The sequence below is a fragment of the Castor canadensis genome, chromosome 13, assembly GCF_047511655.1.
Source record: "Castor canadensis chromosome 13, mCasCan1.hap1v2, whole genome shotgun sequence".
NCBI classification, from domain to species: Eukaryota; Metazoa; Chordata; class Mammalia; order Rodentia; family Castoridae; genus Castor; species Castor canadensis.
The window spans coordinates 125,080,487-125,099,793 of record NC_133398.1 but is presented as its reverse complement, the minus strand read 5'-3'; the positions used below and the strand labels follow the sequence as shown (position 1 = coordinate 125,099,793).

At 42.2% G+C, this 19,307-nt stretch overlaps 1 protein-coding gene across 13 annotated transcripts in view; it reads right to left on the bottom strand.

Annotated features, from left to right (window-relative positions):
• Window positions 1-19,307, bottom strand: part of Fancc (FA complementation group C) — a 184,420-nt gene that overhangs the window by 109,595 nt on the left and 55,518 nt on the right. For 6 of the 13 annotated variants that reach the window (XM_074052574.1, XM_074052581.1, XM_074052577.1 and 3 more), the window contains 3 exons: window positions 5,822-6,058; window positions 4,008-4,092; window positions 621-730 (listed from right to left, as the gene is read on the bottom strand). In XM_074052574.1, coding sequence (XP_073908675.1) covers window positions 621-730; window positions 4,008-4,092; window positions 5,822-6,004 — 378 coding nt within the window. In that variant the 5' untranslated portion in view covers window positions 6,005-6,058. Of the gene's footprint in view, window positions 1-620; window positions 731-4,007; window positions 4,093-5,821; window positions 6,059-6,755; window positions 9,446-19,307 lie in introns of all 13 variants that reach the window. The other 7 variants (XM_074052583.1, XM_074052572.1, XM_074052582.1 and 4 more) reach the window with 4 other exon arrangements.

The window sequence follows — 19,307 nt, the reverse complement described above, 5'->3', positions numbered from 1 at the left end:
CGAGGCAGCCAGGACCCAGGCGTAGCACACTCTCGAATGTGTGCCCACCCTTTCAGAGGAAGCCAAAACACACAGGGTAGTCTGTATCCAGACTGGTGGCCTGAGCAGCAGTGCAAACAGCAGGCGGTAACACAGTGAACACACGGCTCAGGCAACAACTTAAGGGCACAAAATAGAGACTGCTGCTCCCGGGCACTTCCGAATTATAGTTACTCCAGAACAGATTCTGAGGGAGGTAGAGAAGTCTCTAGAGACTCCTCTTACATAAGGGTTTAAGCTAGATGGGAAGGGAGAAATTGTTTTTTTGAAAGCAGCAATTGCCAGAAGGAAATGAGTAGATTCTTTGAATTACCTGAAAGGAGCTTTTCAAAAGCACCCAAATTAGGTTTTGTCAGCACTGGGAATTGCATCCTAATAACCAGTACTTTTTGGAACTCATAGTCCAGCAAAACTGAAATCTCTAAATACTTTACACTCAGCAAGGTAATGGTATACTTTAAAAAGGTTCTAAAACATCATAGAATTGGACAAAAAAAAAAAAAAGAGGAAAAGGTAGTAGAAAAAGAGGACACAACAAGCAGTAGCTTTAAATAATCAACTTAGTTCAAAGCAGTGCTCACATGATTTGCTCTTACCCGCGTCCAGGAATTAAGTTCGGATTCTCCAGAATTCTGCGGCTCTTTGTTAATCAGACAGCATAAACACCATATAAGGATTTTTTGACTTTCATCTACAGAAAGGAAAAAGTAAAATGAGGTTTTATCAATAGAAAAAAAGCTCATATGCATGAAAACTTAAACCACTGTGCTTAGGAAAACCTCCCAGTACTAAGATGACAAAACACACATCCAAGAGCACATGTGAGCTTAGCTGTGTGGGTTTTTCTTGTTGTGCGTTCGGAACCATGAAGCTTAGCTCTTCTGTGCTCAATTCCCTTTCTGAAACAACAGCAGTTTTTAAAGCCCAACAAGAGTGATGGGAAGAATCGGATGAACTCAGTGCTTATTTCACATTTCAAACCATTAGCAATTTCAGTCTTTTTAAGCCAACATGACTGGCATGGGCACATCAGTAGTCAGTAGCTCCAATTCAATATTTTAATTTGTTAAATTGATAGAATACCCTCCCATTTGTTTTAAAAAAAATAACAAAAAGGATTGTTTTGAAGTGTATCCTGCTTTGTATCAAATGACTTGGGTAACACAGAAACCTCTTACATGCGCTTACTCTCCCCTCTGTGACTGAAAACTTCAGCAGATATGTAAGATGAAGGTGCTGATGGCTGAATGCTCCCATTGGCAGGAACAAGTACTTGATGAGCCACTTCCCTTTTTATGACTGAGTCTACCCCAGGTGGAGATCTGATAGCACAACTAAGAAACCAAAATGGGAACTCAAAACTGAAGCTGTCAGCATGCAAGCTAGAATGAAGCACTGCAGACTTCACAGGGAGGCCCCAGAGGGGAGGCCAGCATACCCAGCACCTGGGGTCATCCTCTGCAGAGCTCCAGGGCACGCTGCACCTTCCCACCCTCTGCAATCTAATAAACACTGCAGAAATGGTGTTTCTGCACCCCCATAACAACTGCAGTATCCTCTCCCTCAAAGCACAAAACCCTAACAGTAATTTTTAAATGTGTTTCCCCCTATTGACAATCGTAAGCTTATATTTTCCCAAATACTAACATTTCTGAATAAACATGGCAGGGTTCATGCTGAGGGGCCTTCCTCCTCCCTCACCCACCAGCTTTTATGGGCTCAAACCAAGAATCCTCAGGCATAGGACTGCCTGAGATCCATCATGTCAAAAGTCATATAATATAACCTCTAAAGATCCTAGGGCTTAACTAACACCACCGAGTAAAAATGTGATGTTGTACTTCTTGTGGTTTAAATATTAGAAGAAATTCTATCTCCGTGTAGCAAGTGTGACAGACATTGACACAAGCTACATCCAGGGTTACAAAGAATGCAATATGACAGGAAGCAGGGAACGCAGGGAGGTACGTGGGGAGAGAAGGGAGGAAAGGAGAGGGAGAGAGGGAAAGTGGGGAAGGGGGGAAGGAAGGGGTAGCAAGGAAAAAAGAGAAAGAAAGAAAGGAAGGGAGGGAGGGAGGGAGGGAGGGAGGAAGGAAGTTAGTTTATGAAGTTTAAATCTAAAGGAATTTAAAAGATGGGTGGTTTCCCCAGGGGTTGGGTGATTCCGCACACTTAGTTCACAAGTGTACCATTTTAAAGTTTTCTCTCAGAAAAAAAGAAAAAAGAAAAAGAAGAGCCAGGAAAACTTCACCCAACCTGTAGGCTCTGCCTTTCTTAGCCAGATTCAATGCATTGAAATGCACTAAAATGAAGGCAGATGTGACGGTGCACACCTATAATCCCAGCACTTGGGAGGCAGAGGCTTCTGAGGATCGTCTGGGCTACACAGAGAGTTCCAGGTGAGCCTGGGTTACATAGCGAGACCCTGTCTCAAAAACAAAATTAAAAAGAAGACATGCACAGAGATGCAGTGCTAACGGGCTTACTTTGCTTTGGTAGTTGCCCTGCTACTCATGAGTGCCACCAGCACTCACCACAGAGGTGTCATCTAGCAGACTCCTCCCAGGGGCCCTAACATCAGGATTGGAGCAGCCCACGGGTGCAGGACACTTAAGTGAGAGGTGAAGGTGCCCGGGGCTCATTTTGCAGACAGTCATGACCTCAGGTCCTGTGCAAACTTGGATTCTGAATGAGTGGAAGGGAAAGGACAGACCAACACATTTGCTACTTAGTATTTTACTTTTTGATGTCTTGAACTGAAATTGCAAGTAATACTACACTCTCACACTTCAATTCTATAGTTTAGAAGTATGAAGCCAGCATACTCTTATTCTGGTTAAGACAATAAATGTTTACTGTTCTAAGCTGCTGAGTCTGGGGGAGACGGTCACACAAAGCAGTAGGGCATGGCCAGCGAAGGCCCAAGGTTGTAGCTGTTAGGCTTGATCTCGGGGGGCAGAGTTAGAGGCACAAACCCAGAACTGGGGAGGTGGACGAGTATCTGTACGGAAGGACATCACTGACAAAAAGGTGCTGCCTGCCTGTTACTACCTGTTCTTCTCTTGTCCGTGTCCTTCGTTTCTAAATCATTCCTTCTTCTTTATCCTCTTATCCTGATCCTGGTCTCAATTTATACTATCTATAGGTAACTGACTGACCTCTTTCCATGATGGAAACAATTTGCTTTCACTGATTCATTATTGTGTGAGACAAGGTCTTGCTATATAGCCTATGCTGACCTCCAGCTCTTGATCCTTCTGCCTCAGCCTCCCAAGTGTGCTTTTACTGTTTTTAAAAAGCAATTTTCATATTATAAAACTGTAAAAAAAAAAAAAGAAGAAGAAAGAAAGAAAGAAAAGAAAGAAAAGATCCCTGCTTATGCAGAAGAAAGTGCATAAGTAGTGGAACAGTGGTGATACAGCCACGGCCGGTTTTGGCTACTCGTGCAGACTTGTGCCTGCCAGTCACCTCTGCTATCTCAGAACCAAGGCAAACCTCAGACAGGAACATGAAATTTAGTGGGCAGTTCAAAGGTAAGTACAGTGCTGAAACAGAGGAACAGAAGCAGTGCCTGCTGGTCAGAGGAAGATGGTACTGATGGAAGACTGTGGGCATAGATAGGGTTTCAAGCAAGGCCTGCCCTCTCTCACTTTTACGTGTAGGAAATATGAAACCCAGCACGGTCAGCAGCTTGTCTTGGAGAGCGCCATCTTGTCTTTCTCCACGTGGGCCCCAGAGCAGGCTCTCCTGTCAGAGTCCCTCAACAGAAAACCGCACATAGAGTCAGGCTGCTCTCTTTCCTCCCTGAATGGAGGCACTCTACTGCTTGAGCCACATCTCCAGTCCTCCCTAGGACTTTGCATATAAAACACTCCCACATATGGGTGTGCGTGTGTGTGTGCTGTACACATGTACAGGTGTGTGTCATTAGAAGTTTGGGTTTGAGAGGCCACACCTTGGATTCTTACCATATGCTAAGATAAAAGGATTCCAACAACTTTTTGTCAACACTTGACCAATTATGGGAACTCTTTCCACGGCTGTATTGGAATTCTATAAAAGAAATGCACATTTGGTCAGTTAAAGGGGACCAGGCAACTCAGAAGGACTGAAGTAACACCGTAGGTGGAGGGAGTGGGATGCCCTTTGTTTGGTGTATTTTAGAAAAGGTAGAGAGGAAGGGCTAGAGAAGACCTCCAGGTCAGACTTCGGATAGGAGCTTAACAAGCAACCTACTGGCTTTCTACTGCATCCTTATGCCAGGTCACCAAAACTAACAAGTGTGACATGATTAGACAAAGTCAATGCTGCTACACAGTTCATTTTATTCTACTCATACTCAATAGTCAGGAAAAGTAACAGACCACGTGAGAACTACTGGCTATTAACAGCTATGTGAGCTCGTATCTTCATCTTGGGGTTGTAATCTTGCCTAACTCAGTCCCAGTAAGACTATTTCGAAGAAGGTTTAAAAGGACAAGAACTCTGGAGCTTGTAAAAAAGAAAGAAAAGCAGCCAAGGCATTAAGATATACATCTCTGCTTATTACTATTTTGATTGCTATATGCTAAATGACATCATACTTAATCTACAACTTAAACCCTGAGACAAAAAAAAAGACCAGCCAAATAGAAAACAGCTTAAGATTAAAAACTCCACATGCCGTTGTACAACTGGCTCTTTTCCCACTTCTTTACCTTCCATGAAAGTTCAACACTAAGATCAAACTAAGATAATGTGCAGGTGAGCTGAAACGACAAGCACTTCCTGCTGTTGCAGTAATAAATTCCTCACAAGGTCTCAGTTTCAAGGCTGGTCCCAGGCTTTCTGGGACCACAGTAAGGTCAAGTTACATAAGTCTCACCACAAAAACAATTTCAAAACTTAGCACTGATTCTTCACACAGACCGTATCTCTCCTTCTAGTTTCCTTCTAGAGACATATGGACTCACATTATCAATAAAATTACTCTTCCAAACTCATACTTGCCTCTTTAATGCAAGAGAAGCATTACAGGAGAGCACTTTTGTCAAGGGACAATTTGGATTTTTGTTTTGAAATTTAAAAATAAGTGACACAGTAATACATTCATAATAAGAAAAATTGTGCTGTCAGAAAAAAATACATATACATATATTAATTACATTAGAAGCAGCAGTACACCAAAAGGAAAATATGAAATTGTAAACAATAAATTACAGAACAACAGTAAAGACACTCAAAATCCTAATATTTCTCAGAAAAGAGCCCTTGAAATATTTATTAGAAGAGGTTTTAGCATGTTAACAGTGCAATGTCAATATCAAAACAGATCTTAACATCTCCTGGGAGACCGCCCCTGTGTGCAGGACTGAAAGAGTAAGCGTCTTAGCAATATTTCCTTTCCAGACTCCAGTGGCACAAAGGCCTCGAGAAGAACCCCACCATCACCTGACAACAAGCACCAAAGTTCCCCTTATTTAAAAACAACTTGCTTGGCCTAGGGGTATAGTTACATGGGAGAAGGCTTGCCTCACAGGCCCAGGGCCTTAGGCTCAATCCCCAGCACTGCAAAACTAAACACACAAACACACAAATAATCAATAAACAGCTCCTTCAGTCAGGAAGTCCCATGTAGCAATACAACTAGCCAATCAGGAAACACGGATGTCATAGGAAACCAGCTCTCATCAGCAGTACCTATGGGTAATCTGTCTTTCTAATCCTTCAGTACGTTATCACAAGTCCCTAACTGTGAAATCTGGTGGAGTCCCTGGTGTTGTTATTTTGGTCCACTACTTACCATCTCTTTCAAGGATTGATATACCTGCATCAGGAACTCCTGGAACCGAGGCAGATGAAGGCAGATGTCCTGCTGAGTTTCCAAAGTGGAGGCCTGTTCCCATATAGAAAGCTTCTGCAGCCAAAACTGACAGTTGGAAACAAGGCCGAGGGAATCCTGAGCCATTTTGGGAGAAGGGGCCATTTTGGCTTCAGAGGCCTGCCAAGCACCGAAGGAGATAATGAGCACACGTCAGACCTTCAGAAAAGGAACAAATGAAGCATCTTAGGCAGGATGTACTACCAGTGCCCTCACGATCCCGCAACCAGCAAAGGGGGATTCAGACTAAAAGAGCCGCCTAGAAGCTGGAATCACTGTTGAATCATGACCAGCTGTGGCTCTGGCTCTCACCAGCTAAGCTTTTTATCATGAATACTATCATTAGCCTAGAAGCCATTACACATGACGTGCTAATTTTTGTACAAGAAGCACAGCTGATAATGCTTTACATCTTGAGCTATTTTTAAATGTCCTGAATATGAAGTTGAGTATTTTAATATAATGAGAAATCAAAAACATCCCTGGGTGTTTAATAGTAGTCTGTGCCTAAGAGATGTTTTTGAAGTTCTTATGTTTTATATGCATTTCTGGTTTCTCATTTAGGTGTAAAAAAAAAAAATCCCAATACATTACTGTCTAATGAATTTTCTTCCCAGTTTCTCTACATTTCTTAGGAAAAAAGTAAAGTAATTCATTCCACGTGCATCAATTTAAACAATCTGCTTAATTAAAGACTGTGTAGCATGCTTGATCTCAAGTCCATCACAAGTGGCCACAGCTCAGTAAAACGTTAGCAAATTCCCATTATTAGGAAGGTGCACCAGTCTTAAGAGACAGCAAGTCAAGTCTCCTAAGCTTCACTTCCTCCCCTGAAGTCTGTGTCAGAAGCGCATACCTGGGGGAGCTGGTCAGGGCTCCTGGGCCTCCAGCGCCCTGTAGGCGACAGCTCCACAGGGGGGTGGGCCTCTCCTCATCAGGTGCAGGCCTTACAGACTCCTGCACCTCCCGCTTCCCCAGGGCATCAAGACAATGCACTGTGAGTCGTAAATCAACTGAGTTCAAATCCTCAGTGGCAATTATTATCGACAGAACACTCCTACTAAAATACCTAAAGTATCACCAAAAAAGGGCTCCCGCTATTAAAGAGGAAAGCAAAAAGAAATTTAAGCAGGCTGTACAATTTGGCTACAGTGCAACACAAAGAGAAGCTCTACACCAGGAAGGTGAAAGTCTTAAAGTGGTATTATCAATTTAGTTCACTTCCTCCCCTGAAGAGGAAGTGACTAAACTGAGAAAGACTGGGTCAGAAGTTTAATACTAAAGGAAACGCATGCGTACTGGCAAGATGGTCAAACCCGAATGCACTGCCCTGGCTCCTCCTTCTCTCCCGCACTCTCCAGCCAGACCAGCACCAAACCTGTCAGTTCTCTGTGGCCTGACTGGACTGCACCACTTCCTCCCGTCCCATTCCTTCCCGGAGCCTCCGATGTGAGTGCCCTCCACCAGGTCCCCTGCGCCCCCCGACTCATTCCCTAGCAGACAGCAACAGCCTCCACACACATTCAGCACTCTCGCAGAGGCCTCTCATGACCTCCTTGGAAAGAGAGTCAATGCTATGGACAAGCCCCACTCCTGACGGGCCCTCAACGGTGGCCAGCACCCTTCAGGCCTCCTGTTCCCTCCCAAGTCTCCAGTAAGCCAGGCCTTCTGCGTACTCCAGAAACGTACTGGTCCTCCTCAGATTTCCTCCCAGCTCTCCTCAGGGTGACTCCCCTCGGCATTGTCTGCTCACTGCACCCCATCTCACTGGAGCTTTGCGCTGCCTGGCAAGCACTCAATGAATACTGGATGAAACAAAGAGTAATTCTCTGGTATTTCCAAAGTACAGTTTGAAGCTAAATGCCATGGAAAAAAAAGCTTCTGCCTTAATCTTTAAAGGTGACACCCCTGAAGAGGAACACTGAAACTGAATCAATGGCTCATGTTGTAACTATAGTAATAATAGCTTATACGTGTGTGTGATGTTCTTGGCGATGTATGAAAGGGCTCATGCACACTGACTTGAGCATCACAGCAATTTTATGAACTGAGTACCGTCATTATCCTCACTTCACAGAGGCACAGAGTGATTGCATAATTACTCAAAGTAAGATTATGTCAAAACCCAAAGGAAGCAACTGCTAATAAATGGCAGAGCCAAAATGGGATTTGAACCCACGATCTGTCTCTAAAACCCATGCCCTTAACCAGAAACATGAACCAAAGACACAATGGATGCTCCCTATGTATTTCATACCTGCTCTAGGGGTAGAGCAGGTTAGGTGTTTGGGAACTGTGAACAGAAGAACTTTTTGACAGAGAAAACAGAGAACATTATTTGACTTAAACAACACAGCAGTGGAAATGCACTGGAGTGCTGTTCCACAGAGCATGCACACTTGTGCATAGGGCTGCCAGCACTCAGTGCCGAGGACAGGGATGCTGAACACAGCAGGGAAGCAGCTCAGGATGGAAAACGGTCTTCCCACAAAGGCAGCAATGGTCCTCCAAGAAACGCCGAGCAAGACACACACACACACACACATGGCTAGGAGGCAGTCGGCAGCTTCCTTCTCCCTTCTTTTGGGCACAGCACCTCACTTTTCCTCCATTTCACAAGGTCTGGGGCTGGGGGTGGGGGAAGCTGCTTATTAAAGCGCACGGTGCCATCAGCCAAAGTGGGATGGAGACTCAAGTTAGGGAAATAGGATTCTGCTGGGAATTTGATCTTGAAATAGACGGATATAAGGGTGGAACTCAGTCAGCTGAAGGCTTTCTTGACGTAGACCCCCAGAGCTACCCTGGCTCAAGCTTCTCTGGACACTTTTTTCCCTCTACTCTTTCATGTTTGCATGGCTGACGAGGAGAGCCTGGCTGTACTTCTTTGCTTTTTTCTCTGTCTTTTCTTCAGGAGACTCCTTATTGACTCTCTGCAGCCTGAAAATGGCATGTGCAGTGTAATTGTCTTGATGCTCATCCTGCTTGATGTTTTCTAGCTTCTTGGATCGGTGGTGTGGTGTGTGGTGCTAATTGAGGGAATTCTCCAGCGTCACTGCTTCAGCTATTTCTCCATTTTCCCTTCCTGTGTTCCCACCACCTGGATGCCACACCTTGTGTGGTTACCCCACAGTTCTTGAGCATGCTATTCTGGCAGGAGTTTTTTGTTGCTGCTCTTTGTTTTTTCCAGTCTTTGTTCTCTTTACTTTTTCAGACATCTTCAGGAGGTGTCTACTGAGAAATCCTCCAGCTCTGACATTGTTCCTCAGTCGTGTCCATGTGCTAGTAGGGGTATGGGAGACCTTCTCCGTGTGACGCGGTACTTTGAATCTCTGGCGTTCCGTCTGGCTCTGCTTTGAGCACTCCATCTCTGCTGACACTGTCTGCCAGTGCTTGCCTGTGGTCTGCTCCAGTCATTTACCGTCCTTAGCATATTAACCATAGTGCTTCTAAATGCTGTCTGATAATTCCACCTTCCTTGCCACGTCTGGCTCTGTCCTCTAAAGTGTGATTTTGCCACGTAGCATGCCTTGTCATTTTTCTTAGGAGCTAGACATGATACAAAAGGAACTGCTGAAAACAGGCCTTCTGTGGAGAGAGCAATTATTCTAAAGACCCACAGTAGGTCATCTTTTGGGAGGCCATGTTTTTAGCCATGACATCCCTAAGTGGTCCCCAGTCCTGCCCCATCTTCCCACGCCAATCCCACTTAGCTGGGACATGATGTCTACAGGGGCTGGAGCTGAGTATTTCCCTTCTCCTACCTGGATGGTTAAAGTTTAAAGTTAGCTGGAAGGGTAAACCCTTCCCCCCAGGTCAGTTAGGCTCTCATAAAACCCCATCAGGTTAAGTTCTAGTTAACTAGTTTCTTCTAGTTAAGAACAGAGTACTATGGCATAGTTCACAATGGTCCCTTTTCAAGAGACTGTTATCCAGCATTTATCGTGAGAAACTAGTTGGGCTCCTCAGGACAAAACTCCCAAAAGCAAGGAGGCTTCCCTAAGCTGGATCCCCCTGGGTTTTTAACTCAGACTTATCCACACTTAGTCAACTACACTCAGGTTTTCCTACCCCGACACTGATTCCTGTGGAGGTTGATGCTCTAGCATGTTAGGGTTCTCTGTGTCCACCTTTCTCGGGGGAAAAAGAAGAATTACTGATTTTGCAACTTTTTACTTGTTAGGATGGCATGGTGGCCTCCAAATTCCTTACACACAGAAGCAAAACCTGGACGTTCTTTCAAGATATGGTTTTTCAGCTCTCTCTCTGATTCTGCTAGGTACTCAGGGGCCTTCTAAAAGATTCTTGTTTGTTTGTTTGTTTTTAAGAAAAAATTACAAACTGATACAGTCAAAGGTACAAGATAGTGAACTGCAGGATACAGATCTTTGAAGGAGAGGGAACTTTAGAACTGGTTACGGAGCCAACAGAGGGCACACAGCAGTGAAACTTGTGTTCATTTTAGGAAGCTGGAGAGAAATCATAGAACAAGAGGGCAGTACAGATCAGTGAGGCCTCTCCTGCAATCAGGGCCTGACATTATGCTCTGGTAGTAGGAACAACCACTGAACGTGACTAGATTCCTCACCCCCACACACCCTGCCCCCCAAAATAAACTAGCAAAGAAAAAAAGGCTGCTTGCCTGTGATTTGCAGACAACCTACCTCCCAACTGAAGATCCAATGACAGTATCATAAGCAAAGCAAAATGCTGACTGCAACTGAAATGGCATTTCCTGACGCAGGCCCTTACTGGAGCAAATTAGCACAACCTTAGCTTCTAGGATGCAGTGATAAAGCTGGCAGATACATTTCACCATCAGGATAAACTGGGGACACGAGAATGCAGACCTGGACACAGCAGATTCCTCCAGAAGCACTGCGTCTATGTGTGTCTTCTGATGAGTACAGGCTGGTAGGCCCTGCACAGCAGGAAGAATGAGTCTTTCCTATATTTCAGATAGTGGGAGGCAAATCCACAAGCACACAAGGCTGCCACCTCAGGAAGTTTCTGTGATCTGTACCTTTAAAATGAGAGCACACGAGAAACTAACAGCAGTGTTTGCCTCCAGTGAGGAGATCAGGGTGGCTAAGTAGAGGAAAATAACTGAGATTTCATTGTACACTTTTTTGAACTTAACACCACTTGAGTAAGTATAATAATTATTACTCAAATCTAAAAATAAAAAATAAACAAAAAATAAGGTGAATGATAACTGCTACACCTTGCACCTGTACAGACGCAGGATGCCTGGCTGACATACCTGGGACTTTGAAGGTACCACACACCACACAAGCTCCAGACCATTTATCTGCTTCTACCCATCGGCCTGGCAATAAGAACTAAAGCAAGAACCACTGCATGAAGTTAAGAAGGTGAATATGGCTGATGTACTCTCTATACAAGAATGAATATAGAATTTATAAGCCTACTGAAGCCACCATAAAAAGGGGACTAAGGTAAAAGAAGAAAAACAGAAGAGATGAACCAATTCAAGTTATAATACATATATCCAAGGAAATGTCACAAGGAAACTTCCTGTGCAGTTATCTTAAACAAATAAAAATGTCTTTTTTTTCATGTACAAAATTAGAGAACAGGAGGGCAGAACAGGTCCTGTCTGGAAGGTCTGGAATCAGTGGAAGGGGAGGAGATGGGGGAAGGGCGCGCGAGGGTGAATAGCACGCAAATACTCCGCTCATGGATGGAAATGGAAAAATGAGACCTGTTGAAAGTATTCCAGGAATGGGCGGAAGAGAGGATAAAGGAGAGTGATGGAGGGGGGAATTCAACTATGAGATATTGTAAGAACTTTGGTAAATGCCACAATGTTCCCCCACCCAGCACAACGAGGGGAGGGGAGGGGAACGAAAGAAGAACCTGTGCCCCTGCTGAAGTGCTCTGCCCCTCTGTTTAAGATGTGTGGAAGTGATGGATCTGGAAGAGCAGAAGGCTGCGCTCTGTGCTGCCTCAGTGCCCACACCACACAGTGTGTGTGGCCAGCAGCACTCCAGCATCATGTGCAAGCCATGCCCGCTCAGTCAACGTGCGCAAGGGAGGGTTTTGGACACTACCTGTATTTGGTTGCTATGTCATCCACCTTTTAGAAATTTCCTTCCCTTTCATGTTTCCCTCTCCTCCTGCTACATATGCAGAGTATATTATTAGGAGACACATTTTTACTTAGTCTATAATTTACAGACTGTAACAAAGATACCCGGAACTCCCGGACTTAAGCTAGATGCATAACTGGGTATTATCATGAATTAGCTCTCGTGTGGGGGAAGGAAGAGCTAAATCATGTTAGTTGGAAATGTTTTCAAAATTCTGTGTGCAGAAAGGCAGTATTTTCAATGTCCTGAATAACCAACAAGTGAAAAGCAGTGATCTCTGTGGGGTCTGCCCTCCTAACTCCACTTTCCTCTTCTTTTGATATCACACTCCCCCTTTTGCTTTGAAGAACTGCCTTCTTCCTTTCTGCATGATCTTGGTGAGACTGTGAAACAAGGTGTACATCATTAAGAACCAAGAGTACAGCAATCTAACACAGAAAACTAACGGCCACAAACCGAGCTGTGGGAAAATGAAGTTTATGTCTATTTGTCTGACAGCACTCAAAAACAGCGGATTTCTCCAAACAGGGAAAATAGCTTATAGTGGTCTCACTTAAATCAGGCTATGTGGGCCAAGTGGAATTTCATTCCTGATGGTCCTTTTTTAATTTGTGAAGCTATCTAATGAATTTTTTAAATATACAAAAAGTGTATTATAACAGATACACGAACCCTAGGTACCAGTTCATGACTCTGTGCCATTAACCACTTCCAACAACTAAGATGAGTATCATTTTACCAAAAAAAAACAATCAACGACAAAAACCTCCGACTTGTATCTCTTTTGTAGAAAGGCTTTAAAGGAGAAATTTAACTAAAGATCCCTTTCACGTGCAACAAAGCCAGCCACATCATCTTAAGTCACTCTGCATAATTCCTTTCTAAATTCATTTTCCATGTGTTCACGTCAGGATCCAAACAAGATGCACATATTACGCATGGCCAATGCTGACACGTCTCATTTAATCTACGCAAGTATCCCTCTTTTTAAACTTTTTTTCCCAGTGGGACTGGGATTTGAATTCAGGGCTTCACACTTGCAAAGCAGGCACTGTACTGCTTGAGTCACACCTGCAGTCCATTTTGCTCTGATTATTTTGGAGATGGAGTTTAAGAACTATCTGTCCAGGCTGCTCTCAAACTGCAATCCTCCCAGTCTCAGCCTCCCAAGTAGCTGGGATTGCAAGCATGAGCCATCGGCACCTAACATTTTTCAACCTTTTCATTACATGTATCCCCTGGACACCCAAGGCATCTGGTCTACCAGTCTCCCACACTCTCACATTTGGTGGATTGCATCCCCGTGGCGGTGTATGACACGTTAAGCTATCCCCTAGCTACCTCGCAAACTGACAGCCTACAAGTTAGATTCCATTCAGCTCAATTCATTCACAAGAATACTTTATTTGTGGTATTGTATGCTTTGAATCAAACCAGAAGGCACATAATATTTGGTTCTCTCGCGATTCATAATGTTAAAACTGCTGAGTAAATTCAGGTACTGTCAAAGTAACCTACTCACTGCCTCACCATCAATCTCTCCCTAATAGTTTTAGACCCACACTGATGATCATTTCAATAGTTCTTTTTCTAACTGTGTCCACTCTACTGATTTTAAGCTTCTCCATGTATTCAACTTTTACATTATTAGGTAGTCAGGTCAATAACCTTTCCTTTGAGATTCCAACTTATGTCAGACCAAGTTGTGGAACTTGTGGAACTGCCACAAGTTCTTCTAGCTTCTCTGCTAGTGGCAAAAGTCCTATTCCAGGTTCTTTGGTCTTTTCCCTCTTAAGAAATGGCAAATGCAGGCTGGGTGTAGTGGCACAAGTCCCCCTCAGTGGAAGGCAAGTCAAAAGGACTGCAGTTCAGGGCCAACCTGGACAAAAGCAGGAGACCTTCTCTCAAAAACAAGCTGGGTACAGTGATATATGCCTGCAGTCCAAGCTACTCAGGAGGAAGAAGTAGGAAGGTTGCAGTTTGAGGCCAGTCTGGGCAAAAGCATGAAACCCTAACTGAGAAACAAACTAAAAAGCAAAAGAATTGGTGATCATGGCTCAACTGATAGAGCACAAATGTGAGGCCCTGAGCTCAATACCCAATACTGAAGGAAAAGGGGGAAAAAAAGGCAAATGCCCCAAAGGAACAAAGTTACTACAAAATTTATGTTCAGTTTTCTGTGCTTCCTTTCACTCCAGGATCTTAACTCAAGACCTTAGTACTTTCTCAGTCCTCCAACAACTTCAAAAGATGCTTTATCTGATTTTCTTGCTACTCTAACATAAGCAGGAAGAAAGCCTAAAAGAAGATCCTTTTGCTAGCCAGGACAGGTGTACTAACCCAGACCTTGATATAGAATATACCGAATGGAAATAAACTAACTTAAAATGGCATCCAATGTCAGTCTACTTCAAGTAAGTGAGACCAACCTTCCTGCTCAAAGTTATTCCATAAGGCTACATGAAATACAAAAGCATACTCCAAAACTCATCAAAGAATCTGAAAGATTACAGAGTTACTGAAGACAGACACTGGCACACAGGCACACAGGGTTGCCAATCCTGAAAAGATGTTTGGAAGGCACAGCAAACACTCAGACAGCCTTGCTAGAGCTGAAAGGAGGAGGCCAGGTCTGCCAGGGTGAGGCCCTGGAAAATCACCTGCACTTAAGATTGGGGCCTAAATATGGCACCTAGAGCCCTACACCCAACTGCACTACTCTTCAAGGATGAAGGTCAAATAAACCTTTCTGAAACAAACAAACAAAAAAAACGGAAGGAATTTGTCACCAGTAAAGGCACCTACTACTTCCTGAATGGCCTTCAGGAAGAAGGACAATGCTCCCAGATGAAATAACCAAAAATGGCAAAGATGACAGATATGTGGGACTTTTTAATTGATACTTAAGATACTGAAACTAACAAATGATTATGAAGTTTAAATACACATGAAAGGTAAGGTATGTAAAGGCCATGGTGTTTTAAAAGCCAGAGAAGCTGCACTGCCCAGGAAAAGGAGGATAAGAGTGCTAACACTGCACTTTGCTAATTCAATTGCTAGGATAAAATTAATGCAACACTAATATCAAAGCAAAAAATTATAATCAAAAAAGTAATCACCTCCCCCTCAAAGGGCAAGACAGAGAGGGGAGGGGATGCAGAAAGACGGTAAGTAAAGCGCTCAACAGGCCATGGTGCAGCTCAGGCAGGAGTGTGGGCTTAGCAGTGGCAAGGCCTTGCAGCGATCCCCAAAAGCATAAAGGATAACAAATAAGTACCTGCTTGGTAACATGCAGATTTCAACTCACATACATTTGTAATGACACATACGAAAATGGATTAAATGTCCGTGTAAGAACCAAAGATTATCAGTTTTTAAGTTAAAAAAGAAAAACTTACATGCTGTTACAAATGACACAAGTATACCATACAAATACGGGGTAGAGAGAGGCTACAAAAAATTCCACTCATATAAAACCAAAGGAATCAAGGTTCAATTTGCCAGGAAGAAGTAACAATTGTGACTCTGCATGTGCCTAATAATATGGAAATTTATAACAAAATATGAAGTTCAAAATATAACACAAAAATGGACATAAGATCAAACAAATTCAGTCTTGGTAGAAACTTTTGACACACCTCTCTCAGTAAATGAAACACTGCAAACATCTAAAACTTACAAACTTTCCCTCAAAAAAAATCTAACCTTACTAAGTGGTTGTGTATACCACCACAATGTTTATAGCAACATTCCTCATAACAAACCCAAATTGGAAGCAATCTACATTTAATAAATCAAGAATGACTAGAAAACAACCAAACTTCACAAAAACAACAAAATGTGGGAGTTACTATAAACCTTTCAATAATGACTGAATGTTACTGCTTTCAGTTCTCCAATCAAAAGACAGATTGGTGAGCCGGATTAAAAATGAGACCCAACCATTTGTTGCCTATAAGCAATGCGAAGGTCTAGCAAAGACAAACACAGGCTTAAGGTGAAAGGACAGAAAAAAGACATTCCAAGCTAATGAGGTTCAAAAGCAAGCAGAGTATCTAGCAAAGCAGACTTCAAAGCAATGAAGAGGCAGCCTACGGCAGGGAGAAAAATCTTTTGCCAGACATTCATCAGACAAGGGATTAATATCCAGAGTATATGAAGAGCTCAAAAAATAAAACATCCAAAGAACAAACAACACAATTAATAAATGGACAAATGAATTAGACAGTTCTCAACAGAAGTAGTACAGTTGGCCAATAATACGTGAAATGTTTGCTATCCTTAGCCACCAAAGAAATATAAATCAATACAACACTGAGATTCCTTCTCGCACCAGTCAGAATGGCACTGATCAAGAAAACAAACAACAAATCCTGGCGAGGATGCAGGGAAAAGGAACTCTTATACACTGTTGTGGGAATGTAAATTAGAGCGGCCACTATGAAAATCAGTGTGGAGGCTCAGCAAGAAAAACTAAAAATAGAACTTATCATGTGATCCTACCACGTGATCGCACTCATGCATACACCTTTCTATTTTCAATTGTCTGACCGTTGTTTTCCTCTGGGTTTCAACATTTGGGGGATTATGTTTAGCTCTCTGATCCACTCTGAATTAATTTTTGTCTGGGGTGTGAGAAGAGTCTAGCTTCAGTCTTCTACATGGACATACTTTTCCTAATGCCATTTCTGGAAGAGGCTTTCCTTTCTCCGAAGTATGTTTTTGGTGTCTTTTTTGTACCTGTGTGGGGTTATTACTGGATCTTCTATTCTATTCCATTGGTCTACATGTCTGGTTTTGCACCAACACTATGCTGTTTTTGTTACTATGGCTCTGTAATATAATTTGAACTTAGGTATTTTTGCTCAGGATTTCGTTGGCTATTCAAGGCTTTTTGTGATCTATATGAAATTTTAGGACTGATATTTCTATTTCTGTGAAGAATGACATTGGGATATGCACTGAGTCTGCAGACAGCTTTCAGCAGGGTGCTCTTTTTCACAGTAATAGCTATACTATGCTTCCACCAATCCATGAGCATGGGATGTCTTCTTTTATTTCTTTTTCAAGGCCTGTTTTCATTATAGAGGGCCTTCACCTCCTTTGTTATGCTTATTCCTAGTTATTTAATTTTTTGAGGCTATTATGAATGGGACTATTTTCCTGATTTATTCCTTAGCCTGTTCACTATTTGTATGTAGAAAAGCTGATTTTTGTATGTTGGTTTTATATCTTGCTACTTTGCCAAATGTGTTTATCACATCTAAGAGCTTTTGGTATAGTCTTTAGTGTCTTTTAAATAAAGGATCATATTGTTTGCAAAGAGGGATAATTTGACTTCTTCCTTTCCTATTTATCCCTTTTAATACTTTATCTTCCACTATTGCTCTGGCTAAGAATACACACTCTATATAGAATAAGAATGGAGACAGTGGACATCCTTTTCCCCATTTAGTGTGATGTTGGCTGTAGGTTTATCACATAGCCTTCGTTATGCTGCCGTTCCTTCTCTTCCTAGTTTGCTCGGGACTTTTATCATGAAGAGCTGCTGAATTTTGTCAAAGGCCTTTTCTACATCTATGTGATTTTTGTCCTTGATTCCATTTATGTGCTGTGCTTCATTTGCTAATTTGCGTATGTTGAACCATCCTTGCATCCCTGGAATAAAACCAACTTGGTCATGTTGCCCCATCTCTTTAATGTGTTGCTGAATCCAGTTTGTAAGTCTTTTACTGAGAAATTTTACATCTGTGTTCATCAAAAAAATCAGTCTGTAATTTTTTTTTGTCGTGTAATTATCTGGTTTTGGTATCAGGGCAATACTGGATTCACAGAATGAGTCTGGGAGTTTTCCTTCGCTTTCTCTCTTACAGAATAGTTTGAGGAGCATTGGTGGTGTTTAATGGAAGAATCTGGCAGCAAATCACAGCCTTTTCTTTATTGTGAGACTCTTTATTACCACTTCAATTTCATTGCTTGTTATGATCTGTTCAAGTGGGTTTTATCCTCCTGGTTCAATTCTAGAAGGCGTATGCATCTAGAAATTTATCTGTTTCTTCTATATTTTCCAGTTTGTTGTAAAAGTTTTTGCAGCATTTCCTAATGATCCTCTGAATTCCACTGATGTTCATTGTGACATTTTCTCATCTCTAGTTTTAGTAACTTGGGTCTTTCTTTTGGTTAGTTGGGTAAGGGTGTGCAACTTTCTTTATCTTTTCAAAGAAGCACTTTTTTCACTGATTCATTGCATTGTCCCTTTAGTCTCCATCTCACTAATGTCTGTCCTCATCTTTATATTTCTTTCCATCTACTGCTTTTGGATTTGGTTGTTCTTGTTTTTCTAAGAGCTTGAGGTACACTGTTAGGTTATTTGTTTGGGATCTAATTTTTTAATGAAGGCACTCATAGCTATAAACTTCCCTCTTACACTGCCTTTGCTGTGTCCCAGTGGTTCTGGTAAGTTGTGTTTTCATCTGATTTCCCCCCTTATTTCTTTAAGGATGCAATGATCACTCAACAGAGAACTGCTCTCAGTCTCCTGTGTCTGGATGTTTTCTATAGTTTCTCGTTACTGGTTTCAAGTTTTACTCCATATTGTCTGATAAAATACAGTAAACTTATTTCAATTTTTTTGCATTTAACACTTGCTTTATGTCCTAAAATATGATCTATTTTGGAGAAAGTTCTGTGAGCTAATGAGAAAAATGTGTATTCTGTGGCTATTGGGTAGAATAATCTGTAGATGTTTGTTAAGTCCATTTGACTTATAGTGTCATTTAATCTCTGAAGTTTCCTTGTTGATTTTTTTTGGAGGTCTGGATGCTCTGTCTACTGGTAAGAGTGGGTTATTAGTCACCCATTATTATTGTGTTGGGGTTCTGTGTTTCCATCTAGTGGTGTTTACTTTATGAAATTAGGTATGCCAACATTCAGTGAGTTTATGTTTACAATTATACCCTTCTGCTGGATTGTTCTCTTTATGAATATGAAGTAACCTTCTTTGTGTCTTCTGACTAATTTTGGTTTGAAGTCTGCTGTGAGATGAATACAGTTACTCTTGCTTCCTTTCAGGCTCCATTTGCTTGGAACATCTTTTTCCATCCTTTCACTTCAAGCCTGTGTTTGTCTTTGCCACAGAGGTACATTTCTTGCAGGCAACAAATTGTCAGATCTTGTTTTTAAACTCAGTCTGCCAGTCTGTGTCTTTTGATTAGAGAATTGAGAGCACTAATATTCAGAGTTATTACTGAAAGATATGTGGCAACTCCTCCCATCTTACTGGTTTTATATGGTCTGAT